Genomic DNA, 15,479 nt, shown 5'->3' with positions numbered 1-15,479 from the left:
CGATTGTTTCGAGAAATAAGTAGTTGTATTGTACTAAACTTTTGGTAATAAAGTCTTTCTTGTATTTTACTCATCTTTTCTTACAGTCCATCAGAAGTTGGAAAAAAACAAACCTTGTAATAAAATATTGGGAATAAGCAGCTTTTAAGTAAATTGAAATGTACATGTTGGCGGATAAGCTCAAAACACTCTGTATGTAATATAATATAATAGTACATAAGTGAGTCTGCGAACAAAGTGCTTATTGTTCATTGGTTACAATTTCACGTCACTAGCTTCGTTATCAACTGAGATATCGTTATTGAAAGCGAACTTAATTTTTAAAGAAATCGAAATATCTCGAAAAAGCTCCAATTCATGTAGAATTCGAAAATGAAAATCGATCGTTCTATTTGAAATAACTAATTTGACGTCTACTTCCGGTATAACTAAGTTATGAATGTAGCGGAATAGAATATTTTAGCTGGAAAACTGGTATCGCGGAAACAAAAATTAAATTTACAGAAGGAACAATTTCAAATTGTAAGGTGTCTCAGATTTTGAGCTAGAAATATCTAGGTGAAAAGGTGGAGAAAGACACCATTCAACGCATATCACTCAAAAATAATTTGTGAAATTACTTAATCTGAAGTGTTATTTCATTTGTACAGAGAAATGCTGAAACGAGAGACAAGCTATTTAACACGACAAAACAAGATTGCTCAACAAATGTTGAAGTTTTAACTCATTTTATGTTTCATAAATACCAACGGAATTGATGCTAAGCTAAAACATAATAAATCAATGAAATTCAGTATTAGGTTTTAACATCATCTGGAAACCTGTCCGGTAGAAGGTACTTTTAACATCTGCTACGTTAATGCACTCGTCACGCCGATAGAAAAACTATTTGTAGCATTTTTGTGATCACAAGATTTATTTGTTTTCTCAATAATCGAAAATTGGAAGGATAGTTATGATGAGATTTCAATTTTCAAGAGATTTCTAATGATCCTATACACGGTTTCTAATAGTTATTTATGTATAAAGTTATTGCCTTTATAATCAGTCATAATTTTTGTTACGAGTTTGGAAATTACTATTAATCTCCATCAACTAACCAAACGAGTGACAAAAAAAAACTTTAGTGCCACGTTACATATGATATTTTTTTGGAAATCGCCCATATTTAGAATTGAAGCGAGCAGACTAGGTTATAAGTGTCGCGATTAGTAACGTAGCTAAATAATATATTTTATTATTATTATATTATTAAATTTTTACTATTATTTTCTAAAAATCGCCATGCAAATCTCAATTTCTTCTCATTTATTTATATTAATGGTGATAGAACAGGTTTAATTATTTTTAATGTTATTAATTGAAAAAAAATATGTTGAGTTGTGTTGCGGCTAAGTAAATTGTTTCGTAACTAGATAATTTTTGTAGATGAGTACATTCAAGGTCTGGCTATTTCGTCTTCCTCCTTTTATCGAATTTTTTTGTGCTCGAGACTGTACACACCTACAGGGCTGCTTTTATTTCTAAGTACATATTTATAAAATGTTTTGCAAATGATTATCGCTACACAAAAATGAATTTACGATTCACGAAGCAGTATGATTCAAAAATATGTTAATGTTACTTTTTTTGTAAAGATTTTGTAAGTTTTTTTTAAATCACTTTATCAATGAATCATTCATAAACATAGCATTCAATGAACATATTAATAATTGTTTCCTTTATCGTTTCAATATCATTCTAAGGAATATCCAAGATAATCCTGTATTTAAAAGGGTTAAGAGGTAAGAAGATTTATGAAGATATGCTTAATACCCTTGGTGAAAAATTGGATTGCACGCTTCAAAAGTGATAAATTTTAGTTCATGACATAATTTTATCAAACCACCGAATGGTATTAAAACGGATATCTGAAGCACTGAATATTTCATACGAACGCGTTCATCATATAGTTCACGTCAATTTGGTCATGAGAAAAATTGCTGCAAAATTGATCCGCAAATGTTTGAATGTTGACCAAAAGCGTGCAAGAGTAGAAGGATCGCGTTCGATCTGTGCTAGATTTGAAAACGATGTAGACTTCTTAAACCGAATTATTACTATGGATGAGAATTGGGTACATTTCTACTATCCAGAAACAAAGCAACAATCGATGGAATGGCGACACTCTGGTTCTCCAAGACCTAAGAAATTTCGTGTCCAAAAATCTGCTGGAAAAGTTCTTGCTTCAGTTTTTTGGGATTGCCATGAAGTAATCATTAATAAATTTTCTGGATAAGGGGAGAACAATAACTGGAGATACTATTCGACATTACTGACCACTCTACGGAAAAAAATTGAAGAGAAAAGACGCGGAAAGCTATCCAAAGGTTTTTTGTTTTTTCAGGACTATGCCCCTGCAAAAAATTCGCGATTTAGGATTTGAATTACTAGAACACCCCCCTTATTCACCAGATTTGGCTCCGTCCGACTATCATCTCTTTCCTCTACTGAAAAAAAGTTTAAAAGGTCGTAAATTTCCTTCCAACGAGTAGGTAATAAAAACTGTGGAGGTTTGGTTTGGAGAAAGGAGAAACACTTTTTTTGAAAGGTCTAGAGACTTTGCAGGTTCGCTGTAATAATTGTATCCAATTAAGATGAGAATATGTTGATTCTATATATATATATATATATATATATATATATATATATATATATATATATATATATTTAATTTATATTTTGTTAGTGTAAATATACTTGAAATTCATTTCGTCTACAGAATTCTTCAACTCAAACACGACTGTCTTGAAAAAGTTAGAGTGAACTTTGATAAAGTTTTCATATTGTCTAAGGTGTCCGAAAGTTTTATCTTAAAGAGTATTCTCTTTGTTGATTTATACGAATTTTGAAGATGAACTCGTGAAATGAGTAGTTTTCACTAGTTTTTAGTGAATTTTCACTTGAAACGATGATTTAGGAAGTTGGAAAGTAAATTAATATGATTACATGTTTCTTATTGAAATATCAAATTCATCTCTACATTTTCTTTATCGTATAGAGAGCAAAATGTGCCTTACTCGTCTCTGAGGAGAAACTTGTTCATTAAATCTCTTTGCAAAGATAATGGCCGAATTATCGATTATTTTTGAATGACATGGGTTTTTATAATTGCGAAAATATAAATGAGTGGCTTGATTTTTGAATGTCCACTCAATTTGATTTACTGTTGCTTTTCTTTCTATGTAAACTTTATGTAAACTTTTATATGGTGGTCGATCGTAAGTAAGGATTTATGAATTTAATTTTTCGATTGCGTGATAGACCGTTTTTATCATAAAAACGACTTCATGCTTAACCAATTTTTTCGAAGATCCGCAGTCTCCCTATGAAGTAATTTAGTACATTCGATTTGTTTTCTGATCTGCATAATCGCGTTCCTTTTTAAGATTTTTAAGCACATGGGGCCTCCTAATCCAGGTTAGGTTAACTCTTACTATAAAACAAAACATCTTTTGGAAACCGTCTGGTGTTTTATCGTCTCATCGTCGCAGGCCTCAATATTTTTATGAAATCAGTGTGCTTTGGAAAAACTGAGCAAGAAATGATTTGAAATGAATATCAATCCTATTATGCTCGTATAGTCCGACTAGTGCCTGCCATATGTAGATGCCTGGGATATTGATCTTGAACTTCTGTATGTTATAGTTCGGGAAAGACGTGTCCTGGTAGCTGATTCCACAGGACTGCACTCCTCCAAAGAAAGGAGCTCCAATAAATTGACGTTCTGAGCGTCTGCAGGTGAGCTCGGTGTTCATAAACCTCGTCTGCCTGTCGATTAGATCTTGTAAAAACTGCTCTGGGAGAGATTAAATTGAACAGCTCGAAAGAGCATTTGCCGTGGTAGTAACTGTATAACAAAGTCAGGTCAGTCAGGTTTCTGGTTAATCTAAATCGCCTATAAGTCGAACTGCTCTCATCTGTATTGAGTCGAGCATCTTAAGGGTACGCTTGGAAGCCAAGCTCCAAATTTATGAGCAATATTCCGAAGATGCACGAATCTGGGCCTTGTAGAGAATAAGGAGCTATTGCGAGGTATAAAACTTTTTGGTCTTAACGAGGGCTCCAAGTTTTTGTGAAGCTGTCTTGGCTAAAGCGGTCACCCATTACCCAACAATCGAAAATGCGATGATGGTGATATTTTATGTCCAGAAAGGACCAAATCCTGAGCTGCAGTGCTAGCTTTCTTTAAAAAAATAGCAGCCTGCTTCTTTGCGGCATTGCTTCTACCCCACTCGAGAACGTTTTTAAGATATTGTATATTGATGATGATGATCTGTTGCTGCCTACGGATTTGGGTGTTACCCGAGTTTTTTGGATTTGAACGACGACACCAGTATGCTTTAGTCGGCAAAGTTATAGATCGGGTTTGCAGTTATGTCGAGTAGATTCGGAGCAACTCAATGGAGTTATACCAACCGAAACTCCATTGATTTGTTCCAAAAAATAACTAGACAAAAGAAACTGTTGTTTCCGTGTAGGTTTAGTACTGCGAATGAACCAAGAGATGGCAGTGAAGCGAGAGCTCGAGTTGGCTATCTAGAGGATATGGTTGATCTATGGTTACTGCTGTGGTTAATTAAAATTTATCCATCACTAATCTCGATATTCAGCTGTAAAGTTTGTCCCTTAGGACTCATTCTATCCACTGTACATTCTTTTGTTTCTTTCTGTTACCTTGGAACATTTCAGTTATGTACATAATGTTACGATAATGCTCAATATTGATTTAATTTATGAACAATACTCAATATAGAATGCATGCATATGAAACTCATTATAACCGTATTATCGACTAAGTAAAGAGAACGGTGATAACAAGCTAACTATAAAATCCAATTTGCAACTTTAACTAGACTAATACCCACTTCCCGTAACGGGATGAAAATTCGCAAAGACCAAATTTTGGTTTTTCCAGAATATTTTGCCTCTACACATGAGCAGAATAATTTGTCGACAATCGATAATATTATCTTTACTAGAACTCAAAAAAAATACGATGGAAAATAGGATGAAGACAAACACTCGAATTTTTCTGTTTTTTAATCGATAGTTACACTTTTTTGTTATTTTCCATTCAATTCTATTTGATATGTGAAGAAATACGTCAGTTATTATCCACGGATTGGAGAACACACATCATCCACTCTAAAGACACGTTGACGGCTAATTTTTTTGCTCACTTTAATTCTAGACTTGAAAAAATGATGTATGGCTCTTTTCCAACTTTGTTTTGTTAAACAATTGACCTTCAATGTTTTTGTAGAGATTCGTTATGTATCCAGAAGGCTTCTAATAAATAGATGAGAACAGAGCTAGATAGTTGATTTTTTCACATACGGACACTTTATCTCATAAAATTACAATTTAGATATTCAATCATCTTTTTATCAAAACATTGTAGGAGTAATCTAAAATGATTTTTATATACGACAATAACAGTTACTTTGCTAACCGTGTTTTAAAAATAGATGTACTGTTTGCATGCTTTCTCTACTGATCAATCTTAAAATATTTATTGTTAAGAAGATTGACTGTTTATCACGTTAACTAATATTATTACAAGCTGCTTATTTATATTTCTATTACTGATTACTATCAAGATTATTTGCAGAATGAAAGTTTCTTTCTTAGTACATTGACTTATTATGAAAAATCAAACTGAAACTCGCGTAATATTAGAGTTTGTATAAAACTGTGATGGCTAATACGGATCCTCTGCAGCTGTAACCTGAAATATTTATTGTGATATCCCATATGAAATATTGAATTGCCGTTTCCTTTCTTTTATTCAGACCTCACAGTCTTGACACTAAAATTAAGCTCATACAGTGCACCCCAGTTGTAGAAGTACTTATTGTTTATAATGTTCTGTGAGTTGACCTAGTATTAAACTGACCACCACACGAACGTGGCTTGTGAAGTCGGTGTAAACTCAGGCCGGTAAAATTTCATGAATCTCTTCGTATGTTGTTGTTATCTTTAAGCTCATTAAATCGGAGACCATTCAGTTTTTAATAGATGCTTTTAAATTCAAGAAAGCTGGCCGCAACACTACCAGATGATTTTTGCTGATCCTTCTTTAACCAATATCTCCATCTCTACATTTCTCAAATAGCCTTCGAGACCTGTTACCCAAGATTAGGTAATTGCATGAAGGATTATCTCTTCTAGAACATGTTTAAAGACCTATTTAGACTTGATTTCTGAGAACGGATCATATCTGGGTCAGTTGTGTGTGTCATCATTCAAGAAAATAACGAAGTTTCTACCCTTGTAGCGAGTCTCTTCAATCAGTTCACCACAGAGTAAAATTGATGCGGTTTCTGCTTGGAACAGTGAGATTAATATTTGTTGGAATAATTAACTTCTGCACAATTGTTTTGACTAATATACTATGAACCATTCTTGTGGTACAGAAGTTTGTCTCTTCGGTTGGAGTCCGATAACTCCCCAAAACATTTTGTTCCGTCTCTGAAGAGCAACACGCAAGAGAAAAGAAAAACTTTTTCCAGATATCTAACCTTCAGCAAATTGCAGCTATGTCCTATCTTGTGGTGGCCATATAATGTCTAGTGGCACTTTGAAAGGTTTTATATTTCAAATTTTTACGAATTCAATAATTGTCTGATGATAGATAATGTAAACTTACATCTTCATCATGATCAAAGGCGTTGAAGACATCATACGGTAAACAACTTAATAAATCGATGATAAACCAACTCTTCAAATAATTCATCCTGATGACCTTGGGATCTGACACTACTTCTCCTCCAGGTCCAACGAAGGTCGTGTGAAAATTTAATACTATGTCGATAAAGAATATCACATCAACAATTGAGTCCACAACCAGAAGAGATACATCTTCCGATGTTTTATTCTTAAAGGCTACGTTGTAAGGAACCATAATGGCTGTATAAAAAGTTAAACAAAGAATTATCCAATCCCAAATAGCCTTGAAGGCGCAATAATGGAGAAGGATGTGTGGAGGGGTCTTGGGGGCTTCTTGACGGTACTGGGGCATTATGTCTGCACTCAGACTCATCATCTGAAATAAATATAAAAACCATTAGAAAGTTTAATTTAAAAAAAAATAATCAATTTTTGAAGCGCTTGGTAGGACTTTCAATTAGAAGAGATAAAAAATTAAATTTAATTGAGAAATTTGTTTCGGAAGATGAATATATGGCAGCAGTGGCTATTCAGAAAGAAGTCACCCAATCTAGGTCTAATTTTCCAAACATTGGAAATCAACGTCAACTTCAGATCAATGTTAAAATGTTACAACAGCAAGCAAACAATATGTGAATCATACCAAATAAATTTCTTCAACGAGTTTGTATTATTACATGCTGGAAGGGTATGTGGTATAAAATCTACCCTCTATTTGATGGATGAGTAGCTCAGATGGACGATTATATGCACGTTAAAAACCACAAGTAGTTTATAAGTTGGGTTAATCGAAAACTGATTTTCACGGTTAATATGCAAACACAACATTAGAATGTATAATGAGGAAAATTCACTAAGGGAATTTAAGATCAAGTGGTGGAGAAATGAGAGGAAAAGAGAGGTGTAGGATGACTAAGAATATCATGGCTGCGAAGCTTAAGGGAGTGGTTTAACTGCACATCAAACCAATTGTTGTGCTGTGAATAAAATAGCCATGATAGTCGCCTTCGTCCGAAGATGACACTTTAAGAAGAAGAAGGTGGACAAATAATCGTCTACTCTAATGATTTATAACTTGTAACCAAAAAATTTATAATGGAGGCAATGTTGACCGATCTAGTAACAGAAGGAAACGGAATGGGCCTAAAAACCAATGGAAACGAAAGAAAAGTAATGGGATTGGGAAAGCAATGTCAAGGGGGAAAGGTGAAAGTTGGCCAGCGTAAATTTATGGATGTAGAAAAGTTTAAGTACCTCGGTGTTATGATCAATAATAGAGGAGACAGGAATACTGATATAGAAGAAAAAAAATAATACAAATAGAACTTCTCTTGCTAATAGGAAATTATTCGAAAGTTATCAACATATATAAAAAGATGATTAGAGCAGTAATGATGTACTCAGCTGAAACAATTACACTAACAAGAAATGATGAAGAAAAATTGAAAAGAACGGAAAAAGAAATAATAAAAACAATAATACGACCAGTAAAAGTTAGTGAAGGGGAATATTGGACGAAACGAGAGATAATTGAAGTAAAAATAATAACTCAGCGCGTTAGGTGGTTGGGGTATGTATGGTGGACAGAAACAAAATCTATAGAATTCATTATGAAGTAATGGGATTCCGGTGGTAGGAAAAGATGCGGCAGGACTCGAACCTAAACAGAGTAGAAGTTATAAACTAGAAGGAAAAAACAGGAAATAGGAATTTGTGGCAGGAAATAAGTGAGAAAGTGTAGACATGGACTATGGGGACTGATCCACGCCAACAGATGATCTAGAGAGCATATTTGCGGCACAACCTCATTAGGGGTCAAATTGGTAGTGGATAATACCATTCCTATTCGGCAAAGTGAAGCTTAAATATACGATGATTAATGACAATACCAGAGAAATACGAAAGACAGAAGATTTGCTATAATTTGAATATCCACAATTTTCGGGAGCAAAATTAGAAGAGTTATGTATGTATTACAAAATTTAGGAAAATGATTGCGGGTTGTTTCCGTTTGGCGATATTCCTTAATGGAAAAAGTTAATGATGATTTCCTAACTTCCCGGGCAGTTAGAAAATCCTTCATCATAATAACTCATTGAGTCCCGATAAACATAATTATCTTTCTCTTATTTAATAAACGAAATTTGGACTGGTTAAAGCAAATTTTTAGTAATTTTTGAATTTGAATTTCGATTCTATAAAAGGCTTTTGACTAATTACCTGTGCCAAATGTGACTGTTTGGTGGCATCCTTGAGGTTTGGCAGATGTGATGAGAACTGCGATACCAGAACAGATCGACTTCTTGTTACAGATCTTGCAAGCTTTGCGAATTTTGATAGACCTTTAACAAAAACCAAGTAAGAGTCGAGACTACTAAACATAACGAAAATAAATTGATAATTGTAGATTAACTAAGTCTACAACTTATGAAATAAGAAAGTTTTTACTTCCAAGTGCAATTCTTTTATACTGCGATCATATTTTAATTTATAGTCGTGTTTTTTTTTCAGATCTAAATCACTATCAGTTCCAAAACAATCGTTCGAATGATTGCCTGACTACCAAGCAAAGGCGTTTTTACTATCTTTTATTATTATGGAGAAAGAAAATCGTAAATCGATATCAGCTCAATCCTGTTAACATATATTTTAAGATATACGCACTACATACTAAATATAAATATAAACTACAAAATAAATATTAATATTAGAGCAAGAGAAATTATCAATCTTATTATACAGAATGCTAAAAGCGTAAAATTCTCTTCCTTACTAATTTACAGGTTGATTTGTGGAAGTAACTTTAAATTTAATTGTCTTTAGCGTTTACGCATGTTTCACATTTCGATCAGTCAGAAAAAAGTGACAAGATTAAGTGAAGCTACTTTTCAGAACAATGGATTCAAAACAAATTGCACGTGTTAATTCATCATAGCTTCTTGATAAAAAAAAGTTGTACAAGCTCAGCAATAGCTTCAAAACTATTATACGGACTCTACTCCATCGAAACGATTGGTTTGCTGAATTTAAGCGTGGTCGTACAGACACAGATGATGGTGAACGTTCTGGTTATCCAATTGAGGTGGTTACTACAGAGAAGAACAAAAAAGTCCAGAAATTGGTTATTTCTAATTGTGCTTGAGATAGCTTAGGCTGTAAAGATATCAAAATGCAGTGTGTTAATTATGCATGAATATTTGACCATGAGAAAGCGTATTTTAAATTGGGTGCTGCGTTTAATCACAGTTTGTCCAAAACAACAACTTGTTGATTATTCAGAACAGTGTTTGGCCATGTTTACACGTAATAAATCGGATGTTTTGCATAAAAATGTGACAATAGATGAAAGATGGATCCATTACTTTACTCCGAAATCAAAACGATCATCATATGCAGCGTTCAAAGGCACAATAGTCAGCTGGGAAGGTTATGGATTCAGTATTTTAGGATGCGCATGAAATATTGTTCATCGACTCATATTTCGAAGAAAAACCCACTATTTCACCAAGCAATGCACCGATTTAATGGCAAAGATGGTTAAATTGAGCGAATTATACTTCGAATTACTTCCTCATCTACCATATAGTCTTGATCTCAAAAAAATGCTCGTCAGTTTAGAGGCAAAAGACAAATACTTCTACAAGCACGGCATTGAGAAGTTCGAGAAGCGTTGGAAAAATTGTATTGCTCTTGAAGAATATTACATTGATGAACAAATTCGATTTTTGTCATACAACTCATTGAGTGATGTGTTATGTATAGATCCAACTATATCTTTACGGTCATCATCATCATCAAGCCTTTCAACCCTATGTGGATTATGGCTATGGCTTTTGGCGCTGTAAATCCTTTTTTTAAGGTGGATTACCCATCGTTTTCTAATTTTTAACGTACTATTATTTAAGCTTTGGTAAAGTTTCTGTTACTTCTGTCGAAAATGCCATTTTCCGACTGATGTTGTGCAGGACACTATGTACAGATGAAACCCAATTTACAAGAGATAAATAAATCCCGTAACTCATATGTTTGAACAGAAGAAAATCACCATGTTTTTCGATAATGTCGTTGATGGTATTATAATTTTTTGTAATACTATTATAAATGATTCCCAAAGTATCGGTAATTATATGAGGCAATTAACAAAATTGGAGCCAAAATTTATAGAAGCTGCTGGGTTCCATTTCAAGAATCTAATTTAAATTTATAGAAGACTCTGTAAATTATCGAAGAAGAGGAGCTGATGTTATCATAATTTTCTCTAGAAACAGGAATAGTTATCAAAAATATCAATGAAGTTTTACTGTTGTCGACAAATACTTTATCCTGTTTATGAAAATTTTCTTCTACCTTTTCTCTTTTTTTATGCTCTGGTTTCACTTGTAGCCGTTTACTCCACTGTGTTGTGTCCTTCTATTATTGTTTGTTGTTATGTTACTCTTCGTTCTTTATCATAACCCACAGTTTAATAATTACACTGTGTATTGCGTTATATTTTTCATTCTTTATGTCTGTAAAAATTTGTGCCTTGGTATTGTTTACATCGGAGCGTGGTAGGTTTTTTGATATATATTTGTTATATCTCCATCTATATTCCCTTCTGTCAACACACTTCTAAGTTGAACATTCTAAAGTTTCAACCTTGACTTTTATTAATAATTTTCAACATCTACGGATTTTCTATAGCTGTCATCTCATTCTCATAATTTACTGTAGTGAAAGCATCGTCAGCACATCATCATTTTCACGTGCTTCATGTTTATATAAGAAATTATTATACAGAGGTGTTCAAATTGTCATTCCATGCTCTCGACTAACTAGTCCATAATTATCATTAAGAGTAATGGATTTAAACTGTTTCATTGCTGTATCCTTCTCCATTATGAACTATGTACTTAGTCTTATTAGTATTATTATTTCTTTCAGTGCTATTCATGATCTTTTCATTAGCGACAAACATTCAAATATCTAAATCATCCATCCTGTCACAAGACTTTTATTTCTCTCTGTCCTTCCCACGAGAAAAATAAATCATGTTTTTTGAAAATATGTATTACGGATGTTCTGGGTAATTTGAGAATGATTCAAAAACTACAATTTGAAATATGACGTATAGAACTGTTTCCTTTCAGTATCCAAACTTTTCTGTCGTGAGTTATAAATATCGAATGCATTAAAGCAGCACTACATAAAAGAAAGATTATCATCAATATTCTTAATATACTTTTGTGAATTTTATAGCAGGCAGTCGTTGAATGTCTTTTACAATAAATGTAAGAATTCCCTCTGTTATAGTAATGACGTAGGAAGCTACATTAAAATTTTCATTACTGTCTATCTTTACTGCCCTTAATAATGTTGTTATTATAATATATTCACCTCAACATTAAATAAAATATATGAAAATATCACCTCCATTTTCAAACCAATAAAACACTTCACGTTTCATAAATATTTGGCTCCAATTTCTTGCTTGCGCGCATTTATAGTCGACGCTACTTTTTTATCAATTCCAACTAATAATATGTCGTCTACTTATAAGAACAGCCAAATATTTTTCCCAATGAATAGACAGGTATCCACTTTGGACCGCCTGAAATTCCTGGTATATGCAATATTAGAAAAACTTTCGTTATAACATATGAGTGCTTCGTCTAGATCTTTTTTCAGTGCTAGGGAACCATTCTTAACACCTTCTGGCCTTTATGATCGTATTGTTAGTAACTTAGTCACCATGGAGTACAGATGTTTCAAATTGCCAACCGTCTGAAAACCCTTAAACTAGGTCACCGCTCTTTGTTGTCGATCTGTCGTAGGCATTTGGCAGAATCCGGCATTCTGCAGACTGCCTAAGGAGTTGACTATTTTCATACAACTTTTATATGTTACACCTCGAACGGCTTCTATTTTCATAAAACTTTAACCTAACCTAACGCATCTTTCAGTTTTTGTTCAAACTCATCTCGATTCAATGAATCACTACCCATTTTCTAATAATTTATGATCACGACTAGCAGAAAAAGTGGGTTGAGGCAGAACTAAAAGCGATTTACGATGAAAAGAAAACGCGACAGACTTTCTCTTATCGTAGCTGTCAACCGAATGACTGCTAGTTATCGATAATTTTCTCATCCGCCGGAATTCTGTCAACTCGTCAACTCCCTAGGCAGTCGGCAGACTCTAGTCCGCGATAAACTCCTGATCCACACTATTGGGTTGCAAAATTCCTTATTTGATCTGCATTCTCCAACACTATTTGACCTGACTCTTGATTCATAAAGATCGTTGTCGTCAAATATTGACGTACCGTTTGTTATTTGATGTCTTGTCATTCAGATGTCTGTATGATGTAACCCACCAATTCGTTTGAATCTGCGGCAAACCTTTTCTACTGAAAGGTTTTTCTACTGTCTGTCTCTTCTAGCATTAATCACATATTTTGTAGGGGAGATCTAAATGTTTGACACTTTCTCCAAATTTCCTCATCTGAGATACCAGAGGTCACTGGAATTTTCTTGATTTCTTGGTCAGGTAATAGAAGAAAAAATCGAAGGAGAACGTGGACCTGGTCGTAGACAACATTCTTGGTTGAAAAACATACGCGATTGGACTGATATGGACACATCATCTTTAATTCGCATCACTAAGGACCGAAATAAGTACGCTGAAATTGTCACCAACCTTCATTAAATGGAGATGGCACCTGAAGAATACGATAGGATTCTATTTTAGCTAAAAAAATCTTTTGTTCCCTAGTTTTTAAAATATTGAAAATTCAGCGATATCTCGTATCTAGGTAACGCAAGTATTCTTCAATTAGTGAAAAAATTAGAACGAAATCACGAATCGCCGTAGAAGTATAGCATGGAGTGAAAGAGCTGTTCGAAGACAAGAAACAGACGTCGTTGAATGAGAAATGAGATCTGTCTCTAAATAAATTTTTAGAAATAATACCGAAGTTCTGAACATTCAGAATAGAGAAAAAGAAAATACTTTTTAGTTATTTCTGATTCTAATTGTTTGAATTCATATATTCCAAAGCGAAAACAGAAATTAATGCAACAGCTTTCGAAGGTACAATGTACAATATGTCTTACATCATATAATTGGTATTTGATTAAGGCAGTTTATCTTTTAGAAAACCTCTTTCCCAAAGGCAACTTTCAAGTGAAAACAACGATACGGAGCTACATCAGGCAAGTACGGAAAGTAGAAGTAACTCAGTATCGAACATACCAGATAGTTGATTGTGAATTACAATAGATTTGAATTACTCAAATATATGATCAAGCTGAACAGTAATAGATATCACAGATTCACTGTATTAGTATCCTTCGTATATGAAATTGGAAAAAGCAAAAAATACCCCGAGTTACATCGAAAAAAAAAAGGTAGAAGTGGGTTAGATGGAATGAGCTGATTCTTTAGAAAGATTATGGACGTTATATTTCGATTAATGTTTCAAGAAAGAAAGTGCTCCAAAAAAATAAAGTGGGATCGTAAGTGGACATTATCAGAGTAATTCGATCATTTAGTTCAGGGTTCGAACTTATTTAGACCAATTTTAGACCGGAATTTTCCATATTCGGGACATTAATAAGAATTAATGTGCATGATAAAATAACGAGGTTAACAGGAGTTTATATATTTCTGAATTTAGCATATCAAAATATAAAAATTCATTTTACGAAAGTTTCAATTGCATAAACTCGATATATTTGTTATATTTTGAATTTACCTCCTTTTGTATCGTCCGTTTCTATTGGTTGTTTCAATGCTGTGATATCCCTGAATGTTAACAAAAAGAGCACAACCAAATCTCGTTCGTTTTTTATCGGCGATATCTGAAGAAGCAGCCATAGTGGTGTTTCTAAAAATAAAAATTGATAAAAATAAGACATTTATCATTACACGTGTTTATTAGTAAAATAATAATATTAGTAAAAGTAATTTTTCACTATTCGACATAATAAAGCCATTGCAGTACGAGCAACGAGTTTAAGGTAGTTCCAGCGTAAAATAGTGAGAGCAGAATAATGTTTAAATCATTTACATAAATACATATAACTTCTAAACTATCAATTGAATTAAGTTTCACGACAAACCTGAAGAACCTCTTCACTGATTAATCTTATTAAATTTTGGAAATATATTGGATGAGGAATTGTATTTCCATGGTCCAGAATTCAATAACTTGGACTCATTTTCTTCGAGATATGTTTATCTCTAAAGGCCGCGTGACATGATACAAGACAATGTCAATATATTGCATATATGAAAATTGCATTTTATTTAATAATTGTGTGCGGTTTAAAAATGAAAATAACAAAACTAGGTAAAGTAAACAAGAAAAAACTGGTCAGTGCATCACTAGCATTAATTATAACTTCTGTTAATTTGCTTTTGGAGTGTGATATACAAAATATAGTATTAATCAAAATCCTAACCTCAAATTAATATTTTGTGCCTAGATTTACAATGAAAATAAAGTTTTACGAAAATCAGCTGATCTATTGAGCCCAAAATAACTAGATTTTTCCCTAGAATTGCAGCTTGCACTCAATAAAATAACATCAAACCGATAAAGTTGCAAATTCTATATCTGGCATAAAACAATCTGCGCATGCTTTTGATCAAGAAAAATTGCAGGTTGTCTTGCATCATGTTAAGCGGCCTTAAGAGACAAAATCATGAACAGAATGAGGTCTCATTGGTAAAATAAAATCTGGAAATTTCATTTAAAATACAAGGATATATTCTACTTATAGTCA

At 33.2% G+C, this 15,479-nt stretch overlaps 1 protein-coding gene across 1 annotated transcript in view; it reads right to left on the bottom strand.

Moving 5' to 3' along the window:
• The window catches only part of LOC130897789 (potassium voltage-gated channel protein eag-like), a 39,482-nt gene extending 24,916 nt beyond the window's left edge, over positions 1-14,566 (bottom strand). Inside the window, exons 1-3 of the mRNA XM_057806693.1 lie at positions 14,447-14,566; positions 8,932-9,053; positions 6,692-7,087 (exon numbers count right to left, since the gene is read on the bottom strand). Coding sequence (XP_057662676.1) covers positions 6,692-7,087 — 396 coding nt within the window. The 5' untranslated portion in view covers positions 8,932-9,053; positions 14,447-14,566. The remainder of the gene's footprint in view (positions 1-6,691; positions 7,088-8,931; positions 9,054-14,446) is intronic.
• Positions 14,567-15,479: the final 913 nt, after the last annotated feature.

The sequence above is a fragment of the Diorhabda carinulata genome, chromosome 9 (genome assembly GCF_026250575.1).
Source record: "Diorhabda carinulata isolate Delta chromosome 9, icDioCari1.1, whole genome shotgun sequence".
Lineage (NCBI taxonomy): Eukaryota > Metazoa > Arthropoda > Insecta > Coleoptera > Chrysomelidae > Diorhabda > Diorhabda carinulata.
Note: the sequence above shows the minus strand (reverse complement) of the source record. Positions and strands in the feature narration are given on the sequence as shown.